Source organism: Tursiops truncatus, chromosome 3 (genome assembly GCF_011762595.2).
Source record: "Tursiops truncatus isolate mTurTru1 chromosome 3, mTurTru1.mat.Y, whole genome shotgun sequence".
Lineage (NCBI taxonomy): Eukaryota > Metazoa > Chordata > Mammalia > Artiodactyla > Delphinidae > Tursiops > Tursiops truncatus.
This window is the reverse complement of record NC_047036.1, coordinates 130,275,668-130,297,600: the sequence shown is the minus strand read 5'-3', so window position 1 is coordinate 130,297,600 and position 21,933 is coordinate 130,275,668. Positions and strand designations below refer to the sequence as shown.

Here is a 21,933-nt window from a genome sequence, read left to right as displayed (position 1 = left end):
GCTGTAAAGGAGGAGATAACAACACTTGCAGCAGTACCCTTGGTAATGGGCATTATGGCTTTGATTCATAGACTTGTCAAGTTCAAGAAGCTCAAGGGCTAAATCTTATTGAAAATTCTTAAACTTTAGATCCAAAATAACCATTAACAACATCAGACAAGTAGAGAAAATCATACTTGAAAATTTCCTTTAAGAATTATTAAATTTGGGAATTCCCTGGTGGTGCAGTGGTTGGGAATCCGCCTGCCAATGCAGGGGACACAGGTTCGAGCCCTGGTCTGGGACGATCCCATATGCCGCGAAGCAACGAAGCCCGTGGGCCACAACTACTGAGCCTGAGCTCTAGAGCCCACGAGCCACAACTACTGAGCCCGTGTGCCACAACTCCTGAAGCCCATGCGCCCAGAGCCCATGCTCCACAACAAGAGAAGCCACCACGATGAGAAGCCCATGCACCGCAACAAAGAGTAGCCCCCTCTCACTGCAACTAGAGAAAGCCAGTGCACAGAAAGGAAGACCCAGTGCAGCCAAAGATAAATAAATAAATAAATTTTTTTAAAAAAGAATTATTAAATTTATACTCCAAGGATATTTTGAATTAACTTCCTCCAGAACACATTTTTTAAAATAGGACAACTGTTGTCAGAAATAACAGAAATCAGATCTTTCCCTCCTTTAAAGATGAAGAATGTAGTACAAAGCTGGGTACACAACAGATAATTAGTAACTGCATTCTGAATGGAAATAAATACAAGCATTACAATAGAGCCTCTTACAAGTCTGAATCCAACCACCTTAAATATTCACCCACTAAAAGATATGACTTTATATGAAAATTAACTGAACTATAGGAAATAATGCTAATATCCCCAGATGTCCTCAACTCAGCTTTTTGAAACAAAAACACTCATGTGCCTAGAATGAGTCAGCACAAATATCAACAGTCATGTGCACCTAGTGAATCAGCTACATTTAGAGCTAGAAGTGTCTTTAGAGATCATCCAATCCAACCCCACCTAGTTTACAAGTGAGAAAAATGGAACCAGACAAGTGTCTTGCCCAAAATCACAACAGAAACTATCAGAGAAAAGATAAGACTCCAACTCCCCTGAGTGCCAGTACAGTGCTCTTTCCACTCAACTAGTTATAAAATCCCAAGCTCTCAGTTGTGGAACTTACAAAAAAAAAAATCTTTTAAAAAGTTTATCAAGCCCCCAATCATTAAAAATAAGATGTATCACTTCACTTCACAGACAGATCATAAAACATAAATCACTATCTGGTGCAAATAAAAGCATCTAAGGAAAAAAAAAATACTTAAAGCACAGAACATTCCTAAGGTATAAGGACATTAATAAAACGGAGTCCCCTCAATCTGTATTATATAAACTATGCATTTACACTAGCGAATTCAGGATTTAGGCAAAGCTTACTAACACCTGCAAGCCAACTATTCGCTCCCTCCCCACCAATCTTAGTTTACCTCTTTAATTATCTGGGCCCCTTTTTTGTCACTGAATTCCAACTGAGCCAGAGCCTGGTCAATGGACATTCCTCGTATCTAGAATTAAAGGGTAACAGACAAGAGAAAATAAACAAATTAGTTTACAAAGTCAGCATTCCCTTTTCAGTGAAAAGTAAAAGTCTTACATAATCCAAATAACTTCTAAAATTAGCTAACTAGTTACATGTTAATTACATCTCAATAAAAGTGGGGAAAAACCTTTTTCATTAATAAAAATAGCTAACTAAATGCAGGCAAAAGAGAAGAAAACAAGTTTGAGAAGGGATGCCACCACCCTCTGTAGGTCAAAATCAAACTTAAAATTTTTAACCACTAAACCTGGATTATAATGGTTTCAATAATAATAAAAGAAAGCGGACGTGACAGAGAAAGGTCACAGGTTGGCAAGGATCACAGTAGGCACTAAAGGCATCTCCTTCTCCTATAGAAGAAATGTATTACATGTGTATTTGCTGCTTTTGTCTTCTCTCATATATAAATTTCATTTTCGAGGTAAAAAACTTACAAAGGCAACAGTTTTGAAATAGGTTGAATCAACTTTTACAGATACGTAAGTTTACTTCCTGGATTCTCTAACTATAGCCAGGTTCTTGATGCCTTTCTTCTAAAGTGTCTATATATCCAACATGATTTAGTTTGTCAGGAGGTAAAAATTAAGCAAAATCACCAATCTCTGAACTATCACTTTTGGATTACCTACGAAATGTCTAAAAATGTAATTATATTCCTCACTTTTTGGAAAAAACAGGGCAAGTTTTTTTGCTTTTTTCAAATCCTGGGGTAAAATTTGTAGCTTCTTTCCCTATATATTATACGGTAATAGTCATTTTAGCTTACCAATTTTGCCAAATACCACATCTTGTCTTTGCTGTACTTTATTTGTCTTCGACAATGGTAGATTTCCTTACAAACAGGAAAAAAAATTAAGCAATTTTATCAAAATGACAGTAAAACACTGTTAATAAAGTTTTTACTTTCTGTGCTTAATGAAATGCTGCCATAAGAAATAAAAACATTATTAAGAATTTGGAAGACTTCCCTGTGGTGCAGTGGTTAAGAATCCGCCTGCCAATGCAGGGGACACGGGTTTGAGCCCCGGTCCAGGAAGATCCCACATGCCACAGACCAACTAAGCCCGCGAGCCACAACTATTGAGCCCGTGTGCCACAACTACTGAAGCCCGTACACCTAGAGCCCGTGCTCCGCAACAAGAGAAGCCACTGCAATGAGAAGCCCATGAGCCTAGAGCCCATGCTCTGCAACAAGAGAAGCCACTGCAACAAGAAGCCTGCGCACCACATCGAAGAGTAGCCCCCACTCACTGCAACTAGAGAAAGCCCACGTGCAGCAACGAAGACCCAAGGTAGCCAAAAATAAATAAATAAATTTATTTATTTTTTAAAAAAAAAATTTGGGGACGCTTTTTCCCTATACAAAGTTATACTTTTCCAAATTCTCACTATGTTATAAAGATTACTAAGGGAAAAACAAACTGTAAAATGGCTAGTTTGTGACAAAGTTTGCAATGCTGCTATACAGAGGAATAGTAAAAGACTGAAACTAAAGTATTTTGAAAACATTTAGCTGGCTAAAAGAACAAAAGAAAAGGTACAAAAAGGTTTCTTGTTAGTGAGGAGAACAATGGCAAAATGGATAAAGTAACTATTTTCATAAGAAAACCAATATTGTAAGTGTTCAGTCAAGAGCAGGTTCTAGAATCAGACTACCTCGGTTTGAATCCCAGCTCTACCATTTACCAGCTACTTAACTTCTCTCTGCTTAAGTTTCTTGTTCTTTAAAATGAAGATAATAGTACCTAACACATAAAACTATAATAAGGATTAAATAAAGTTACCTATATAAAGTAAGTACTTTACAGTGTCTAGCACATGGTAAGATCTTACTAAACGTTAGCTTTTATTGTCTTCTATTTATAGTGGTAGGTATATCCTACTGAATTTTTAAATCAATCATCCGTTAAACAATTTATAGTTCACAAAGCACTTTTCATAATTCATATCATCTAACTCTATGAGTTGGGAGAAAAAACACTTTATAAACCTTTTACAAAATGAAAATCAGAGAAATCAAGTGACTTGTGCAAGATAGCAAAGTTTGTAAGCTAGTGCCACACAGGGAAGTATGTGAAGGGCTTAATACAATGTCTGGCAGGTGTATCTTTAAAGTTCCCCTCATGACTCTAAAACCCACATTCTTCCTACTATTATACCATAATGCCACTTAAAAAAAAATTAGAAAACATTTTTCAAGGCAAATAAAAGCAGAGGAACCTCAAAACTTTCTAACATTCTGACTCCTGCTAGAAGTTTACAAATGCCTTAGGATTTTACTCAGTGCCCCATCTACTATTATTTAACTACATATTCCAAATTCTGAAGATCAGAATGAGATAGAATAGTAAATATTATCTGGCCTTCTTCTAAACAAGAGATAAAACAAATTTTTAAAATGTTTGCAGGTAGCGGATTGGAAAGCCTAAGGGACACTGCAAATAATGGCACAGTGTATCAACTATGTGGCTAGGTGAGGAAATTATTCCCTGTTAATAAGCAAGGTGTTTATAAACAGCATTAATAATTTAGGCATAACAGGTATAACTGTTACACCAAAATCAATTTACTAAATACTATTTAAAAATCAGAAAATGTTAAGGTATTTTCCAAAAGTCTTAATTTGTCCCAGAAAAGGATTACTCCCTCAAACAAAATCTGTGCAAAATAGAGAACTAAATGAGGTTTCTCCAAAGTGCCTATATAAAATCTAACCAAACGTCTTCACACAGGCACTTATAGAAGTATATATTATGCAAAAGTTAACCAAAATAGTTTCAGTAAATTACAATATATAACAAATGATTTAACTGACACTGTTCTTCATTTGCTAGAGTTAGGTAGATAATCTACTGTTAACTATTTGAATTTTGCTATTTAGGATGTATCCTGAAGTGTGTTTAACATCCAAAAAGACTGGTACTTACAAAATACAAAATTTCCCTTTAGATTCTGGACCTGACAAATACTATTATGATTTCTTTATTTCCAGTTAAAGCCAAGTCCAGAGAGCTCAAGTAAGAAGTAAAGAAAGCTCATTATAGAAAATATATATTTTTTTTAATTTTTACTTTTATTTTTGGTTGCATTGGGTCTTTGTTGCTCTGCGTGGGCTTTCTCTAGTTGCGGCGAGAGGGGGCTACTTTTCGTTGCGGTGCACGGGCTTCTCATAGCGGTGGCTTCTCTTGTTGCAGAGCACAGGCTCTAGGCGCACGGGCTCAGTAGCTGTGGCACATAGGATTAGTTCCACCACGGCATGGGGGATTTTCCCAGACCAGGGCTTGAACCCATCTCCCCTGCATTGGCAGGCAGATTCTTAACCACTGTGCCACCAGGGAAGTCCCTAGAAAATATTTTATTTATGATAGTTGTACAAATGTGTAAATTTTGGTTAATTACAAAATGGAGTCAATGCTTAATAGCACAGATTCTATGACAAATCAAACTTTTAAGCTCTGATGGCACAATAAAATATGAAAGTTAACAACTCATTTGTTTAAGCTATTAAGATCTCTTTTTCTTCTTAGTTCCCAATCAGGTAGGAGGTCTTTAAATGAATAAATAAACTCCCCTAAATGAGAAAAAAAAAACCATAAAACTGTATTAATTCAGACTAATATCTAGATAGCAACTGAATTTTAATAAAATGCATGCTGTCAAGTTCATATAAAAACTAAGCAAATGACATTACTTAGATTATATTGATTATCCAGTAGCCTTAAATCCCAAAGGACCTTAAAAGATGTTTGCTAAACTGAATGATTTATAATTAACACAGTAATTCTATTTCTAAAGTACTTATCACAGTTCATTTTCTTAAGGATTCAAATGTTCCCACCTTGTTCATGCTATTATTACTTACTTAAACTTTTTAAGAGATGTGTATGTATCCCACAGAAAATTCATATTAAGCTAGAAATTTGTCTTTTATTTCAGACTAGAGCAATGTCTAGCAATTTGGAAAGGGCAAAAGGATTCTGAGCAACTAAAGATAAGTTAAAGTCTGGAAGGAATAAGGTATCTCTGGAAGGAATCCAATGATTAAATTCAAACCTTAGGTTCAAAGTTTTGTAAATTACAAAAAAAAAAAAAGGAAGAAAAACCTCACAACCAAGTGTGTCTATACTCAAGTATAAAACATTGGAAAATCATACATATGATTTAAATATTGGCCAACGGCTTAAGCCATTCTTACCAACCCCTCGTGCTCCATTATCAAGCCTCTTGGAGTCAAAATTCAGTTGAAACGTCTCAAGCTATTAGCTCAGTTTTAGAGTTAAGGCTCCTATCCAGGAAGTTAAGTCAAGGCAAATAAGTAAAACAAAGACAATCATTTTAACTACAAAAAAGATAAATCTAGAACATTTTCTGTACCAATTAAAAGATTCCTGTATAATTTTTTTCTTTTCTTAACATGGAATAATAAATCACTGCTAGCCACACAAGAGCAAGAGTGCTTTATCAAAATCAAGAGATTAGTTCTACCCACAAACTTACAGCTGGTCTCCGAGGTTCTCCAGGCAGTTGTGGAGGATAAACAATTTTATTCTTCTTCTCCCATTTTCGAGATATTTCAAGAGAAGCACTTGTGTGAATATGTGATTGGGGTAAAACGCTGTGAGATGAAAAATGCCTGTAAAGCAACAGACATTTAGAATCTTTTCCAAAGCTTATCTATCTTCTGAACCACATCAGCTCCATTTTGATGGCAACTATTTAAGGATCACAAGTGGAAACATTCTAGACATATTTGTTAACAAAGAATCGAGATTACATAAAATACCACAAAGAGCTAGTAGTTTACTGAAGACTAAGAAGAGTGAAAAGTCAGTAACTCATGTAAGTCAAATAATAAACAGTTATTAACACAAGATTTTAATTGAGGTATAGCTGGTGTACAACATTACGTAAGTTTCAGGTGTACAGCACAGCGAGTCACAATTTTTAAAGGTTACATTCCATTTACAGTTATTATAAAAGTTTGGCTATGTTCCCTGTGTTGTACAGTATATCCTTGGAGCTTATGTATTTTATACATAGTAGCTTGTACCTCTTAACCTCCTACCCGTTCTGCCTCTCACCCCTTCCCTCTTCCCACTGGTAATCATCACCTTGTTCTCTACATTTCTGTTTCTTTTTTGTTTATATACACTAGTTTATTTTATACTTCAGATTCTACATATAAGTGATATCATACAGTATTTATCTTTCTCCATCTGACTTATTTCACTAAGCAGAATACCAACCCAAGTCCATCCACGATGTTGCGAATGGCAGAATTTCATTCCTTTTTATGGTGGTCAACGACTATTGATTCTCTACTGTAAGTCATCTCAGTCCTAAAATAGATTTAAAGGCACAGAGGATCTCTGACATGATCTGTGGAATTCCTCAACTTTGTTGAATAATCAAGACAAAAACATCACTTTCTAATCCCTAAGAAATTAATGCATAAAGGTGGCTTCATTCGCCTCCTGATGTAAAAAGACACCACCCACCATCCATGAAGTAGTCTTTCTGCAAAAACAAACTCGAATTAATCAAGCCTCTAGATTCAATGCAGAAAATACAGAGACAGGGAAACCTGTTAAACAACACGAAGGGGATGCACTCAGCAAAATCCAAGCTGTACAAAACTCTACAAGACGAACAGCCCATTTTCTTCAACAAATAAATTACAAGGAGAAAAAAAAAGAGCTGAATAAAGAACCTACAGATTACGAGAATTAAGAAAAAAGTCAGTTAATGGGTGGACTTTTTAAAAAATTTTTATTCAATGTATTTAAACAAAAAAACAAACAAAACAAACAAACAAAAAACCCCAATTCACCCATTTCTCTCACCCTCAACCCGCTGCCTCTTGCAATCACCAATCTGTTCTCCGTACCTATGAGGCTGGTTTGGTTTTTGTTTTGTTTTGATTTTTAGATTCCACATATAAGAAATATCAAATGCTATTAGTCTTTCTCTGCCTGACTTATTTCACTTAACATAATACCCTCGAGGTCCATCCTTATTGTCACAAATGGCAAGATTTCATTCTTTTTTATGGTTGATTAATATTCCTCTATGTTTGCGTGTGGTGAGTGTGTGTGTTTATATATTTACATATATCACAATTTCTTTAACTACTCATCCACTGATGGAAGCTTAGGTTGTTTCCATACCTTGGCTATTGTAATGTAGCAATGGACGTGAATGTGTATAGATCTTTCCAAATTAGTGTTTTTGTTCTATTCAGAAGTGGAATTGCTAGATCACACGGTAGTTCATTTTTAGTTTTTTGAAGAACCTCCGTACTGTTTTCCACAGTGGCTGCACCAATTTACATTCCCACCAACAGTGCACAACAGTCCCTTTTCTGCACATCCCTGCCAACACTTCTTATTTCCTATTTTTTTGATAATAGCCATTCTAACAGGTGTGAGGTGGTATCTCATTGTGGTCTGGATTTGCATTTCTCTGATGATTAATGATATGGACTATCTTTTCATGTACCTATTGGTCAATGGCATGTCTTCTTGGCAAAATAGCTATTCAGATCATCTCATTTTTTAATTTGATTGGGGTTTTTTTTACTATTTAGTTGTCTAAGTTTGTTGTATATTTTGGACATTAGCCCTTTATCAGATATATGACTTACAATTATTTTCTCCCATTCAGTAGGCTGCCTTTTCATTTTGTTGATGGTTTCCTGTGCTATGCAGAAGATTTCTAGTTTAATTAGGTCCTACTTGTTTACTTTTGCTTTTGGTATCAGATTCAAAAAATCATTGCCAAGACCTATGTCAAAGAGCTTACTGCCTGCTTTCTTCTAGGAGTTTTATGGTTTCAGGTCTTACATTCAAGTCTTTAACCTATTTTGAGTTAATTTTGGAGTATGGAGTAGGATAGGATCAAATTTCATTCTTTGGCATGTGGCTGTCCAATTTTCCAAATACCATCTGTTAAAGAGACTGCCCTTTCCCCAACATGTATTCTTGCTCTACTGTCATAAGTTAATTGACAACATGTGTGAGGGATTATTTCTGGGCTCTATATTCTGTTCCATTGATCGATGTGTCTGTTTTTATACCAATATCATACTGTTTTAATTACTATACCTTTGTAATATAGTTTGAAATCAGGTAGCATGATGCCTCCAGCTTTGTTTTTCTTTAAGATTGCTTTGGCGGGGCTTCCCTGGTGGCGCAGTGGTTGAGAGTCCGCCTGCAGGTGCAGGGGACACGGGTTTGTGCCCCGGTCCGGGAAGATCCCACATGCCGCGGAGCAGTTGGGCCCGTGAGCCACGGCCACTGGGCCTGCGCATCCGGAGCCTGTGCTCCGCAACGGGAGAGGCCACAACAGTGAGAGGCCCATGTAACACACACACACACACACACACACACACACACACACACACACACACACACACAAGATTGCTTTGGCTTTTGGGGTCTTTGGAGGTTCCACACAACTTTTAAGCCTGTTTGTTCAGGCTTCTCTGGTGGCACAGTGGTTATGAATCCACCTGCCAGTGCAGGGGACATGGGTTCAAGCCCTGGTCTGGTAAGATCCCACATGCTGCAGGGCAACTAAGCCTGTGCGCCACAACTACTGAGCTGGTGTGCAACAAATACTGAAGCCCGTGCGTCTAGAGCCAGTGCCTCGCAACAAGCCACTGTAATGAGAAGCCCGTGCACTGCAATGAAGACACAACGCAGCCAATAAATAAATAAATAAATAAATAAAATTTAAACAAAACAAAACACTGTTCCATTTCTGTGAGAAATGCCATTGAAATTTTGACAGGAATTGCACTGAATCTGTAGACTGCTTTGAGTGGTATGGTCATTTTAACAATATTAATTCTTCCAATCCATGAACACAAAATATCTTTGCATTTATTTCTATCTTCTTCAATTTCTTTCATTAATGTCTTGTAGTTTTTAATATACAAGTCTTTCATCTCCTTGGTTAAATTTATTTCTAGGTATTCTATTCTTTTTAATACAATTGTAAATGGGTTGTTTGATTAATTTATCTTTCTGATAGTTCATTATTAGTATAAAGAAACAAAAGATTTTTGTTTGATTTTGTATCTTGCAACTTTACTGAATTTGTTTATTAGTTTTAATAGTTGTTTGGAGTCTTTAGGGTTTTCTTATCATATCATCTGTAAATAGTCATAGTTTTACTTCTTCCTTTCCAATCTGGATACCTTTTATCTCTTTTTCTTGTCTAATTTCTGCAGCTAGAACTTCTAATACCATGCTGAATAAAAGTGGCAAGAGTGTACATCGTCGACCTTAGAGGAAATGGTTTCAGCCTTTCACCATTGAGTATGATGTTAGCTGTGGACTTGTCATATATGGCCTTTATTATGTTGAAGTATGTTCATTCAATACCTGCTTTGTTGAGAGTTTTTATCAAAAACAGATGTTGAATTTTGTCAAATGCTTTCCCTGCATGTCAATATTGAGACGATCATATGATTTTTATCCTTCATTGTGTTAACGTGGTGAATTGCACTGACTGGTTTGCAGATGTTGAACCATCCTTACATTTTTGGAATACAGCCCACTTGATCACGATGTATGATCCTTTTAATGTATTGGTGAATTCAGTTTGCTAAGAATTTGTTGAGGATTTTGCATACATGCTCATCGGGGATACTGCCTGTAACTTTTTGTGTGTGGCACCCTTGTCTGGTTTTGGTATCAGGAAAATGCTAGCCTCATAAAATATGTTTTGAAGAATTCTACCCTCTTCTATCTTTTGGGAGAGTTTGAGAAAGATTGATTTTAATTCTTTTAATGTTTGGTAGAATTCACCAGGGAAGCCATCTGGTCCTGGACTTTTGTTTGTTAGATGGCTTTTGATTATTCATTCAATCTCCTTGCTAGTAATCAGTCTGCTCAGATTTTCTATTTCATCATGATTCAGTCTTAGTAGTTTATATGTTTCTAGGAATTTCTCCATTTCTTCTAAGTTGTCCAATCTGTTGGCGTATAATTATTCATAGTAGTCTCTTAAGATCCTTTGTATTTCTGTGGTATCACTGTCACACTAGTGACACTATCACTCTTTCATTTTTGATTTTATTTATTAGAGTCCTGTCTCTTTTTTCTTGTTGAGTCTAGCTAAAGGTTTGTCAGGTTTGGGGTTTCTTCTCTTTTTTTAATCTTTTCAAAGAATCAGTTCTTAGTTTTATTGATCTTTTCTTTTTTTTTTTTTGATCTTTTCTATTGTGTTTTTAGTCTCTAGTTCATTTATTTCTGCTCTAAGCTTTTTATTTCCTTCCTTCTACTAACCTTGGACTTCATTTCTTCTTCTAGTTCCTTGAGGTATAGAGTTAGGCTGTTTCTTCAGACTTTTCTTATTTCTTGAGGTAGACATTTATTGCTGTGAACTTCCCTCTTAGAACTGCTTTTGCTACACTGCATAAATTCTGCTATGTTACATTTCCATTTTCATTTTCCTCAAGGTATTTATTTCTTCTTTAACCCAGTGGTTATTCAGTAGCATATTGTTTAATCTCCTGAACTCACATCCTCCTACAAACACACTGAGTCTACAGCTACATGTGGAACAACTTCCTTTTAAAAAAAACTAAAGGCTGGCTGGGTGACAACTACATATCAGGCAAACAAGAAGAAAACGACATTAAAGCAGGTAGGAAAGGGTGGCTCACAATCCTGTCATAAACCCCACCCCCAGTATGGCAACCCACACCTGGGAGGGAACTCAAAACCCAGAGCTTCTCCCTGAGAAACAAAGGGTTCAAACCCCACATCAGGAACTGCAACTTTTAAGACACGCACTTCAGATGAACCCCCAAAACACCTAATTTTGAAAACCAATTGAGCTCATGGCCTGAGACCCACAAGATGGAGACAATCAGAGAAACACCTCTTAAAGAGTCACGCTCAGAAACTCACCTGCCCCAATGCCCAGCTCAGAGGCAGCTGATTGCACCCATAAGTGAAGTAAAGGAGGCTCACCTGCTTACAGTAAAAACCTCAGGCTAGGGGGACTTCCCTGGTGGCACAGTGGGTAAGACTCCACGCTCCCAATGCAAAGGGCCTGGGTTCGATACCTGGTCAGGGAACTAGATCCCACATGCGTGCCGCAACTAAGAGTTCACATGCCACAACTAAGGAACCCGTGTGCCACAACTAAGGAGCTGGCAAGCCGCAACTAAGGAGCCCTGGAGCTGCAATTAAGGAGCCCACCAGCCACAACTAAGGAGCCCACGTGCTGCAACTAAGGAGCTGGTGAGCCACAACTAAGGAGCCCACAAGGAGCAACTAAAGAGCCCGCCTGCCACAACTAAGACCCTGTGCAACCAAATAAATAAATAAATATTAAAAAAAAAAAAAAAACCTCAGCCTGGGGACTTCCCTGGGAGTCCAGTGGTTAGGACTCCACACTCTCACTGCTGAGGGCCCAGGTTCAATCCCTGGTCGGGGAACTAAGATCCCACAAGCCATGTGGCATGGCCCAAAGCCAACAAACAAACAAAAAAAAACACCTCAGCCTGTGGATCAGGCATCCAATTTTACACACACCTTTAGGAGCCTGCTGGAACACTCACTGTACGGGGATGGAGACTAGTGGGTGCCATCTTTGCCCTCTCCCTTTGCCATGTCCCCTGCATTGGCAGGCAGATTCTTAACCACTGCCCCACCAGGGAAGAAGTCCCTAGGCGATAACTCTTTATTGCCTGGCTCTGGAGGTCAGGGGAGTTTGCGCTCCTGGTCACATGGGACTGTAATAATAGGTGTCACCCAGAAAGGAGTTCATAACCCTGTTTGGCACCATGATTTTTATGACTGCTGCTAGGGGACACTTCTACATCACCTGACTCTGGTGACCAGTAGGGCTTATGCTTGTGGGCCCCCCAGGACTGTAACCAACAGAGAAAGAGTTCCTAAACAGCTGCCACCCCCAGGGCACAGCAAGAGGCAACAGACCTTTGAGGTCTTTCTGTGAAGGAGGCCTATTAGCTAATCATAACGACTGTGGCCTGGGGGCAGGCTTCTAATTAAACAACATACGGAGGGGCTGACTGTAATCCTTTACACACGGCTGGTGCAGTTTCTGCAGCTGACATCCAGAGGATGCCCATCACCTGGCCCTGATGGCCAAAGGGGCTTGTGTTCTGGGGTCTCATGGGACTGTGGCAACTGGGGAGGGATGGCTGTTGGCAGGCTACTATCCTCAGGAGACTGTGCAGACAGCAGACCAAGGCACACTCCCCATTCTTTCTGCGAGGAGGCCACTCTGCCTGTCCTGGAGCTTTCGACTGAGTGGCAGGCCTCAAGTCTGGCACACGTTTGGTGGCCTGTGGAGCTGCTCTCAACAATGCAGACTGGAGACACCATCTTGGTGCTCCTTCTCTGCCTTGCTCCAGCTCACCAGTAACTCCCAAAAAAGAAGCTTATACACTCATCTGGACAGTGTATCCTGATTTTTGCAACTGCTGCCCAGGGGACAGATCATGTGGCTCTGGGGGCCAGCAGGGCTTACATTTGTGGCCCCCCAGAACTGAATATACCTGCATACTTATAAAGCTGCTGCCTGAGGGTCTAGCTTCCAGTCCGACTGAATCTAGGTGCTGAAATCCTCCTCTTTGGGACACTGTCTATTCTTGGCACATCCTCAACTACTGGGAGCTACTAATAACATAACAGGATGCTTGGACAAGCACAAAAGTTTGAGAGATGACCAAAAGTTGGGGCAGGGCTAAATAAAAACTTTTATCTCTTACATGAGTCCACTCGTTCAAGACTGGGAGAAGTGGTTGTTTCTTCTACTGTATAGAAACCAACACAGAGAGTCAAGCAAAATAAAGGAACAGAGGAATATGTTCCAAGTCAGTTAACAAGATAAAACCTCAGAAAAATATCTTAATGAAACAGAGATAAGTAATTTAGCTGATAAAGAGTTCAAAGTAATGGTCATAAAGATGCTCACCGAACTGGGAAGACAAATGGATGAACACCACGAAATATTCAACAAAGAGATGAAAAATATAAGAAAATACCAAACAGAAGTCACAGAGCTTAAGAATATAATAACTGAACTGAAAAATACACTAGAAGTGTTCAACAGCAGACTGGATAAAGCAGAAGAAAGAATCGGTCAACTTGAAGAAAAGGCAGTGGAACTGACCCAAGCAGAGCAGCAAAAAGAAAAAGAATGAAAAAATTTGACTATAGCTTAAGAGACTTATGGGGCAATATCACACAGACTAACGTTTGCATTATAGGGCTTCCAGAAAGAGAAAGAAAAGGGCAGAAATCTTACTTGAAGAAATAATGGCTGGGGAATTCCCTGGAGGTCCAGTGGTTGGGACTCCAGGCTATTACTGCCACGGGCCAGAGTTCGATCCCTGGTCAGGGAACTAAGATCGCTCATGGCCAAAATAAATAAATAAGTAAATAAATAAATTACTATCCCTCTACTCTACCATAAAAACTCCTCTTAAGAATGGACTTGAGGACATGGGGTGGGAGGGGGAAGCTGGGGCGAAGTGAGAGTACCATGGACATATATACACTACCAAATGTAAAATAGCCAGTGGGAAGCAGCAGCAAAGCACAGTGAGATCAGCTCAGTGCTCTGAGATGACCTAGAGGGGTGGGATAGGGAGGGTGGGAGGCAGGCTCAAGAGGGAGGGGATATGGGGACATATGTGAGCATATGGCTGACTCACTTTGGTGTAAAACAGAAACTAACACAGTATTGTGAAGCAATTATACTCTAATAAAGACCTATTTTTAAAAAACCAACAAACTCCTCTTAAAAAAAAAAAAAAAAGAGAGAGAAAAAGAAATAATGTCCAAAAACTTCCCTAACTTGGGGAAGGAAACAGACATTCAGATCTAGGAAGCCCAGAAAGTTCCAAGTAAGATGAACCCAAAGAGACCCACACCAAGACACATTATAATTAAAATGTCAAAAGTTAGACAAAGAATATTAAAAGCAGCAAAAAAAACCAAACAGAAAGTCTTGTTACATACAAGGGAACCCCCATAAGCCTATCCACAGATTTTTCAGCACAAATTCTGCAGGCCAGAAGGGAGGGGCATAAAACATTCAAAGTGCTGAAAGAAAAAAAACTTCCAACCAAGAATACTCTACCTGGCAAAGTTATTCAGAATTGAAGGAGAAAGAGAGTCTTCCAGACAAGCAAAAGCTTAAAAGCATTCCTCACCACTAAACTGACCTTACAAGAAATAAGAAATGTTAAAAAGACTTTTTTAAGTGTGGACTACTATAATCTTAAAAGTACAAAAGTTATTTAACCATTGGAAATTTGAACATTAACTAGGCATTTGGTATTTTTTAATAAGATACCTGGTGAAATATTTATGGATGAAATAATATACTAACTGGGATTTGTTTCAAAATATGATGGGGAAGAGCAGGGGCTCTAGATAAAACAAGAAAACAAGATAGACCATGAGTTAATAATTGTTGGAGTTGGGTGATGGGTTCATGAGGGTTCGTGATATTGTCTACTTTTGTTTACATCTGGATATAGCCAAATAACAACAACTCTGGTGTTTCCCTACTGCTCAGAATATAGTCTAAACTCCTTAACAAGACACAGAAGGCCTTCCATAATCTAACACCAGCCTGGTCATCTCAGCTTATTCACCTTAAAGCCTAACGACACAAACATTCATTGTTCCCTAAACAAGCCACATTCTTTCATATCTTTACACTTTTGCTCATGTTGTTTTCTCCTCCCTTATTATCTCCTAAATGAAACGCTTGTCCTGTTTTAAGTCCCAGCTCAGGTGTCACCTCAATGTGAACCAGATCCCTTCTCCAAGAGAACCAATCCCCCCATTGCCTTAGTACTCTGTTCTTGCCAGCCGTATAGCAATGAGTTGTATTACTCCTGAACTGTAAGGTGGCTGCAGAAGAATGAGTTCCTGGATGTAAGAGGACAGAATTTTCTAATAAAACTATAAGCCAGGTGATGAGGGCAGAGACTACAGAGTCAACTAGACCTGGGTCTAAATCCTAACTCTAATACTAGAAGAATGGCCTTGGGGAATTCACATAACTTTCTAGACCTCAGTTTTCTCATCAGTAAATGGAGTAATAATAGTAATTACCTCATAGGCTTCTTTTTTTTTTTTTGGTCACACCGCAAGGTATATGGTATCTTAGTTCCCCAACCAGGGATAGAACCCACGCCCCTGCAGTAGAAGCACAGTCTTAACCACTGGACTACCAGGGAAGCCTCCCACACAGGCTTCTTAAGGAGCTCAAATGAGATACTTTAAGGAAAATACTTAATCTGACACATAATAGGGCTCAATAAATTTGAGATTATTACTTTTAGAATGAGAAGAATACCTACTTCATTCTGTTGGTGGTATATAAATAATTAACATACAACACCCTACAAAGTCTAGCACAAGATAGACACTGGTAGCTAGTATTAACTTTAAATTAGGCCCTCTGAACAGTTCATGTCTCCTGTTCTCAAAAAAATAAACAGTCTGAACTGTTTGAATTGTGTAAACTTCGTATTACACAATTTCAAACCTTCTTCTCATGTTTATAATCTTCATCATTTGTTTCTATGAAGTTGTAATTCGTGGGTGCACTAAGTTTGTCAATTTCTTTATCGATGAGAAGAGGAATTGGCGTACTTCATCTCCAGGGTCTCTCCAAACCTTAATTCTTCTTTCATCTCATGGATGACAGCAGGATTACAGAAATATGAATACCTTGGCTTCTCTTTAACTCTTCAGTGAAACCACTACTATACTAAACAGTCTGAAAGACTGCTTGACGGTGAGGCCCATGCCTTCTATATCCCCCATACCTAGCATAGTGTTCAGTACTCCTCAAATCCTCAATACACATTCAGTGAATTAAATACAATGGCTAATAAATTAAACACATTATGAATCAATAATGACAAAGCTTTCCGAACGCCTACAATACTTTCAGGGCTCAAATGCTTCATAAAATGAATTATCAACCAAATACTAAACAACTGTAATCAAATCAAAGTAAAATATGATTACAAACGGGGTCTTTAATTCAGAAGTATACTAAATCAAAAAGTTTCATGCGCCCTCTCCTGGCCAACTATTGGAATAACACTAAGTTAAAGCAGGAAACGAAGAGCTCATAAAGTACAATCGAAAATAAAACTAGTTCAAAATTTAAGGCTTTGTTTTTTTTTGCCATGCCAATCGTCTTGCAGGATCTTAGCTCCCCGACCAGGGATTGAACCCAGGCCACGGCAGTGAAATCACTGAGTCCTAACCACTGAACCGCCCGGGAATTCCCAAAACTTAAGGCTTTTATGAGACCACTTTATGTAAGAAAGCCTGTGAAGAGTCACTAAAGAAAACAAATTCAAGAAAAGGAAGTTGGGGGACTTCCCTGGTGACACAGTGGTTAAGAATCCGCCTAACCCATCACCAAAGAAATCTACAAACAATAAATGCTGGAGAGGGTGTGGAGAAAAAAGAACCCTCTTGCACTGTTGGTGGGAATGTAAATTGATACAGCCACTATAGAGAACAGTATGGAAGTTCCTTAAAAAACTAAAAATAGAACTGCCATACGACCCAGCAATCCCACTACTGGGCATATACCCTGAGAAAACCATAATTCAAAAAGAGTCATGTGGGCTTCCCTGGTGGCACAGTGGTTGAGAGTCTGCCTGCCGATGCAGGGGACACGGGTTCGTCCCCCGGTCCGGGAGGATCCCACATGCCGCAGAGCGGCTGGGCCTGTGAGCCACGGCCGCTGAGCCTGAGCGTCCAAAGCGTGTGCTCCGCAACGGGAGAGGCCACAACAGTGAAAGGCCCGCGTACCGCAATTAAAAAAAAAAAAAAAACTCATGTTATTAGATGCATCAAGGTAAAAAGTTCTTTGTTCCAAATTTACTTCAGATAACATTAATCCCACACTTGAGGCTGAATAAAAGAACATCCTCCCTCTTGCCTCCATTAAAATCTAAAATAAAAAGCTGAAGTGATATGTATATTCTCATAACTCAGTATAAATTTAGTACTTAGTGAAAGTCAAGGACAATCAAACAAGGAAACAAGAATTTAGCAAACAAAAAAAGTGAAATCCCAGCAACTATGGACCATGGTAAGTTCAGAGTTTTTCGACCTCAGCATTACTGACATTTTAAGCAGGACACTCTTTGTTGTGAGGGCTCTCCTGTGCCTTTGTCATAAGGATGCTTAGTGGCATCCCTCACCTCTACCTACTAGATGCCAGCAGCACCCCCTGCCTTGTGACAATCTTGCAGCGCCTCCAAATGTTGCCAAATGTCTCCTGGGGGGAGGTGAGAGACAAAACTGCTCCCAATTGGAAGTCACTATTAGCTAAAGCAGCATTAAAACAAACACAAAAACAAAATGACAGTGCTAGTTTTTGCAGACTAGGGAGCATGACCTCTCTGTTCCAAAAGGTTCCAGTTATCACGCCATACACATGTGGATGGTTAGTAAGTCAGATTTTCTCACTCTGTAAAGCAATAATGACTGAATGCCTAAATTTTACATTCTTATTCATAAGAATAAGCGGGCCCTTAAGGCTGCCTGGCATTCCTACTGTATTTCTCTAGTCCATTTACTCTCCTAGCCCCTGTAGACAAACTTCATACCTCTTCCTTGCTAGTTAAACCTCCCATATCTCCTCCCTCATCCTCAGTCTCGGCTGAAAATTGTGCTTATTCCCTGAGAAAACTGAAAAATCAAAAGAGAACTTCCAGGGGACTTCCCTCAGTTAAGAATCTGAGCTCCCAATGCAGGGGGCCGGGGTTCAATTCCTGGTCAGGGAACTAGATCCCACATGCATGTCACAACTAAGGAGCTGGCAAGCTGCTACTAAGGAGCCCACGAGCTGCAACTAAGGAGCCCGCGAGCTGCAACTAAGTAGCCTGCTGGCCGCAACTAAGAAGCAGGTGAGCCACAACTAAGAAGCCCACCTGCCGTAACTAAGACCCAGCACAACTAAATAAATTAAATTAATTAATTAACTGTTGCTTTTAAAAAAGAAGAAGAAGAGAACTTCCACAAGCTCCCACCACCTAATCTATATACCCACCAGCATCCATACCCATACAAACTTACTATCTTCACTTGTTACTATGAATGCAAGTCTATGCCCTAATCAGGACCAATCTCATCCCTTGCTCCCTAAATCCTATTTCTTCCCATCTACTCAAGGGCACTGCTTCGGCAATTCTTTCTTCCCCCTTTAAATCATCAATTTTTCTTCTTTACTGGAACACTACCATCAGCAAACAAATATACTCTAATATCTCCCAACTTAACTGTCCCCTGACCAACTCCCTATAGCTACTGCTGCAAAACTCCTTGACTGAGTTACCTAAACTCCCTGTCTCTAATTCCAGCCCTCCCATTCATCCTTAACCCTCTCCCATCATTCCATCAAAAGTGCTTTATCAAGGTCATCGAAGATATCTGTGTTGTAAAATCCAGTGGACAATTCTCAGTCCTCATCTGAGAATGATCTAAGTATCCCTGGTAAAAGGGCTCTCAGACTACCCAACAATTCCAGAAAGCACAGGCACAGCAATGAAGACCCAGTGCTGCCAAAAATAAATTCCTCACACCACCACTAAGCAACGCTCTGACACCAGCTGGGTGTCCTACAATTAAATTCAATTCTGACACTCTCTACCTAGGGACAGCATCACATTAAGGGCTCTGTCCCACAAGACCACCCTCCACTTCTGATGCCAATTACAAGCTCAGGTTGTTACCTGTGCTTCTGACCAACTGGCTATAAATCAAGAGGTTCTCATGATGCCCTTCTTGGGTTTGATTAATTTGCTTCACCAGCTCACAAAATTCAGGAAACCCATTTACTCACTAGATTACTGATTTTTTATGAAAGACAGTAAAAGATATGAATCAAAAGCCAAATGAGGAGATACATAGGGCAAAGTCGCAAACAAAGGAGCTTCTGTCTTCGTGAAACTTGGGGCCCAGCACAGTGACACACAGAAGCATTCTGGTTCCCCACTCAGAAGCTCTCTGAACCCCCTCCTTTTGGCTTTTTATGTAGGCTGCATTACATAGGCAGGATTAACTAACTCATCGGCCTTTGGTAACTGATTCAACCTCCAGTCCTTCTCCCCTCCCTGGAAACCAGGAGGTGGTGGGACTAAAAGTTCCACCCCTCTGTTCATGGTTGGTTCCCTTGGCAACCAACCCCCATCCTTAGGTGCTTCCCCAAATTCACCTCATTAGCATAAACCCAGTTGTGGTGGAAAGGGGCCATGTCAGGAATAACAAGACACCCATTTCACTTTATGGCTCTGAAGCCATAAACTGAGGACAAGAGAACAAATATGATGACAAAAGAAGCTGCCATAACCCTATGGCTCAGGAAATTCCAAGGGTTTTGGGAGCTGTGAGCCAGAACCATGGACAAAGACAAAATATACATGAGAAATATATTTTGGCCTATTTGTCATAAATCATAATATCACATCTGGTCACCTGCTCTTCCTTGAGGCACTTTCTTTACTTGAGTTCCAAGACACTACACACTCTGGGTTTTCCTCTCACCTCTCTACACACTTCTCTAGTCTCCTTTGTTTTGTCCTCCTCAACCTGATCTGTAAATGTTCGCTGCCTCAGGTAGGAATCAATCCTTGGACTCTTGTGCTTTCTATCTACTCTCAGAGTGAAGTCAACCAGACTCATGGCTTTAAATACCGTTCATACACTGATGGCTCCCAAACCCACAGGCCTTCTATGAACTCCAAACTCATATATCCAATTGCATCCTCACGTCTCTACCTCACACTCACAAGCCCCAAATCGAGCTCCTGATGGTCTCCCCAACTTGCTCCTCTGGAAGTCTTCCTATCTCAGCAAATGGTGACTCCACGCTTCCATCTGCTCAGGTCGTAAACCCTGGTGTCACCCTTCTTTCTCACAACCCACGTCCAATTCACCAACAGGTCCTGTCAGCTGCTGTTAATGCACTGCCAGAATCCAACCATTCACCCACCTTCACAGCCACCCTAATCCAAGCCACCATAATCTCAAACTTGAAATATCCAGTGGTCTCTACTTCTATCCTTGCTCCTCATCCCCACTCTGGTCTGTTCTGAACACAGAAAGAGCCACCACCCATAAACATATAAGTCCGATCATATCACTCTTGTACTGAAAATCCACCAATGGTTTCCCATCTCAGAATAAAAACCAAAGTACTTACAATGATCCATAAGGCTCTACATGATCTCCTATTCCTTCTTCTGACCTCATCTCCTACTACGACCTCCCCTCCTCACTCACCGCTTCTGACCATACTAGGTATGTTCCCTCCTCAGGGCCTTTGCACTTATGTCCCATCTCTCTAGAGTGGTGTTTACCCAGATGCTGGCGTGCCTTGACAGCCTGCTCCCTGGTTTCTTGCAGATCTTTACACAAATGCCATCTTAATGAGGCCTTTCCTATCTAAAACTGCAACCTCCCTCTTGTATACACACACTTCCTATTCCCATTCCCTGCTCTCATTTTCTCCTAAGCAGTTGTCACTATCTAATATACTCTGTATTTTACTTATTATTTGCCTCCCTCACTAGATTGTACACTTCATGAGAGCAATGATTATGTTCTTTGTTCACTACAAAATTCCTAGTGCTAGAATAGCCTGGCACACGGCAGGCACTACATACACATTTGTAGAATGAATTAGAGAATACAGGGGGCAGCCAGGTAATATAAATAAGACGGCTGGGTATAGGTACCTATGTAAAAATTTCACACTTGGTTGGAAAATGAGGAAAACTGAAGAATATACATCCCATCTAAAGAGTGGTACACTCTTCTGCTCTAGAAAATTGTTGCCACGCTTTGCAATGCATAATAGAATCTAGAAACCTAGATTTTTATGAGCAAGCTACTACTTTTTAAACACTGATTGAAAAAGAAGGTTTTAAACACAATATAACATACAGACAAAACATATCTGTAGGCTTGATTCATCAGACAGATCTCCAATCTGTAACCTCTCGGGGTAAGCTAGCACAGCCCCAAAGCGGCTATCTAAAATGTTTCATTCTTCCCTGCCCCCATGTTACTCTTCTTTTTCATGATATAGCACATATTTATTCATTTATTTTTATTTATACTTATATACCTTTGGGAGTTTGGCCCACTATAGAGGGGATGAGAACAAATTTAAAAAGTCACAATTCTCAGTAGAACAATTTTTAAGAAGAATCTGAGAATAAATCAGAAAGTTTATAAATGTATTCTTGTTCAACTTCCTAGTTCACAGATCTAACACCTTCCCTCAGAAAAGCCTCTGGTG

At 39.5% G+C, this 21,933-nt stretch overlaps 1 protein-coding gene across 3 annotated transcripts in view; it reads right to left on the bottom strand.

The window, feature by feature from the left end:
* MRPL22 (mitochondrial ribosomal protein L22) overlaps nt 1–21,933 on the bottom strand; it is a 35,729-nt gene that overhangs the window by 6,783 nt on the left and 7,013 nt on the right. For 2 of the 3 annotated variants that reach the window (XM_019924811.2, XM_019924814.3), the window contains exons 3-5: nt 6,094–6,229; nt 2,363–2,428; nt 1,484–1,561 (exon numbers count right to left, since the gene is read on the bottom strand). In XM_019924811.2, coding sequence (XP_019780370.1) covers nt 1,484–1,561; nt 2,363–2,428; nt 6,094–6,229 — 280 coding nt within the window. The remainder of the gene's footprint in view (nt 1–1,483; nt 1,562–2,362; nt 2,429–6,093; nt 6,230–21,933) is intronic. The other variant, XM_073802749.1, reaches the window with a different exon arrangement.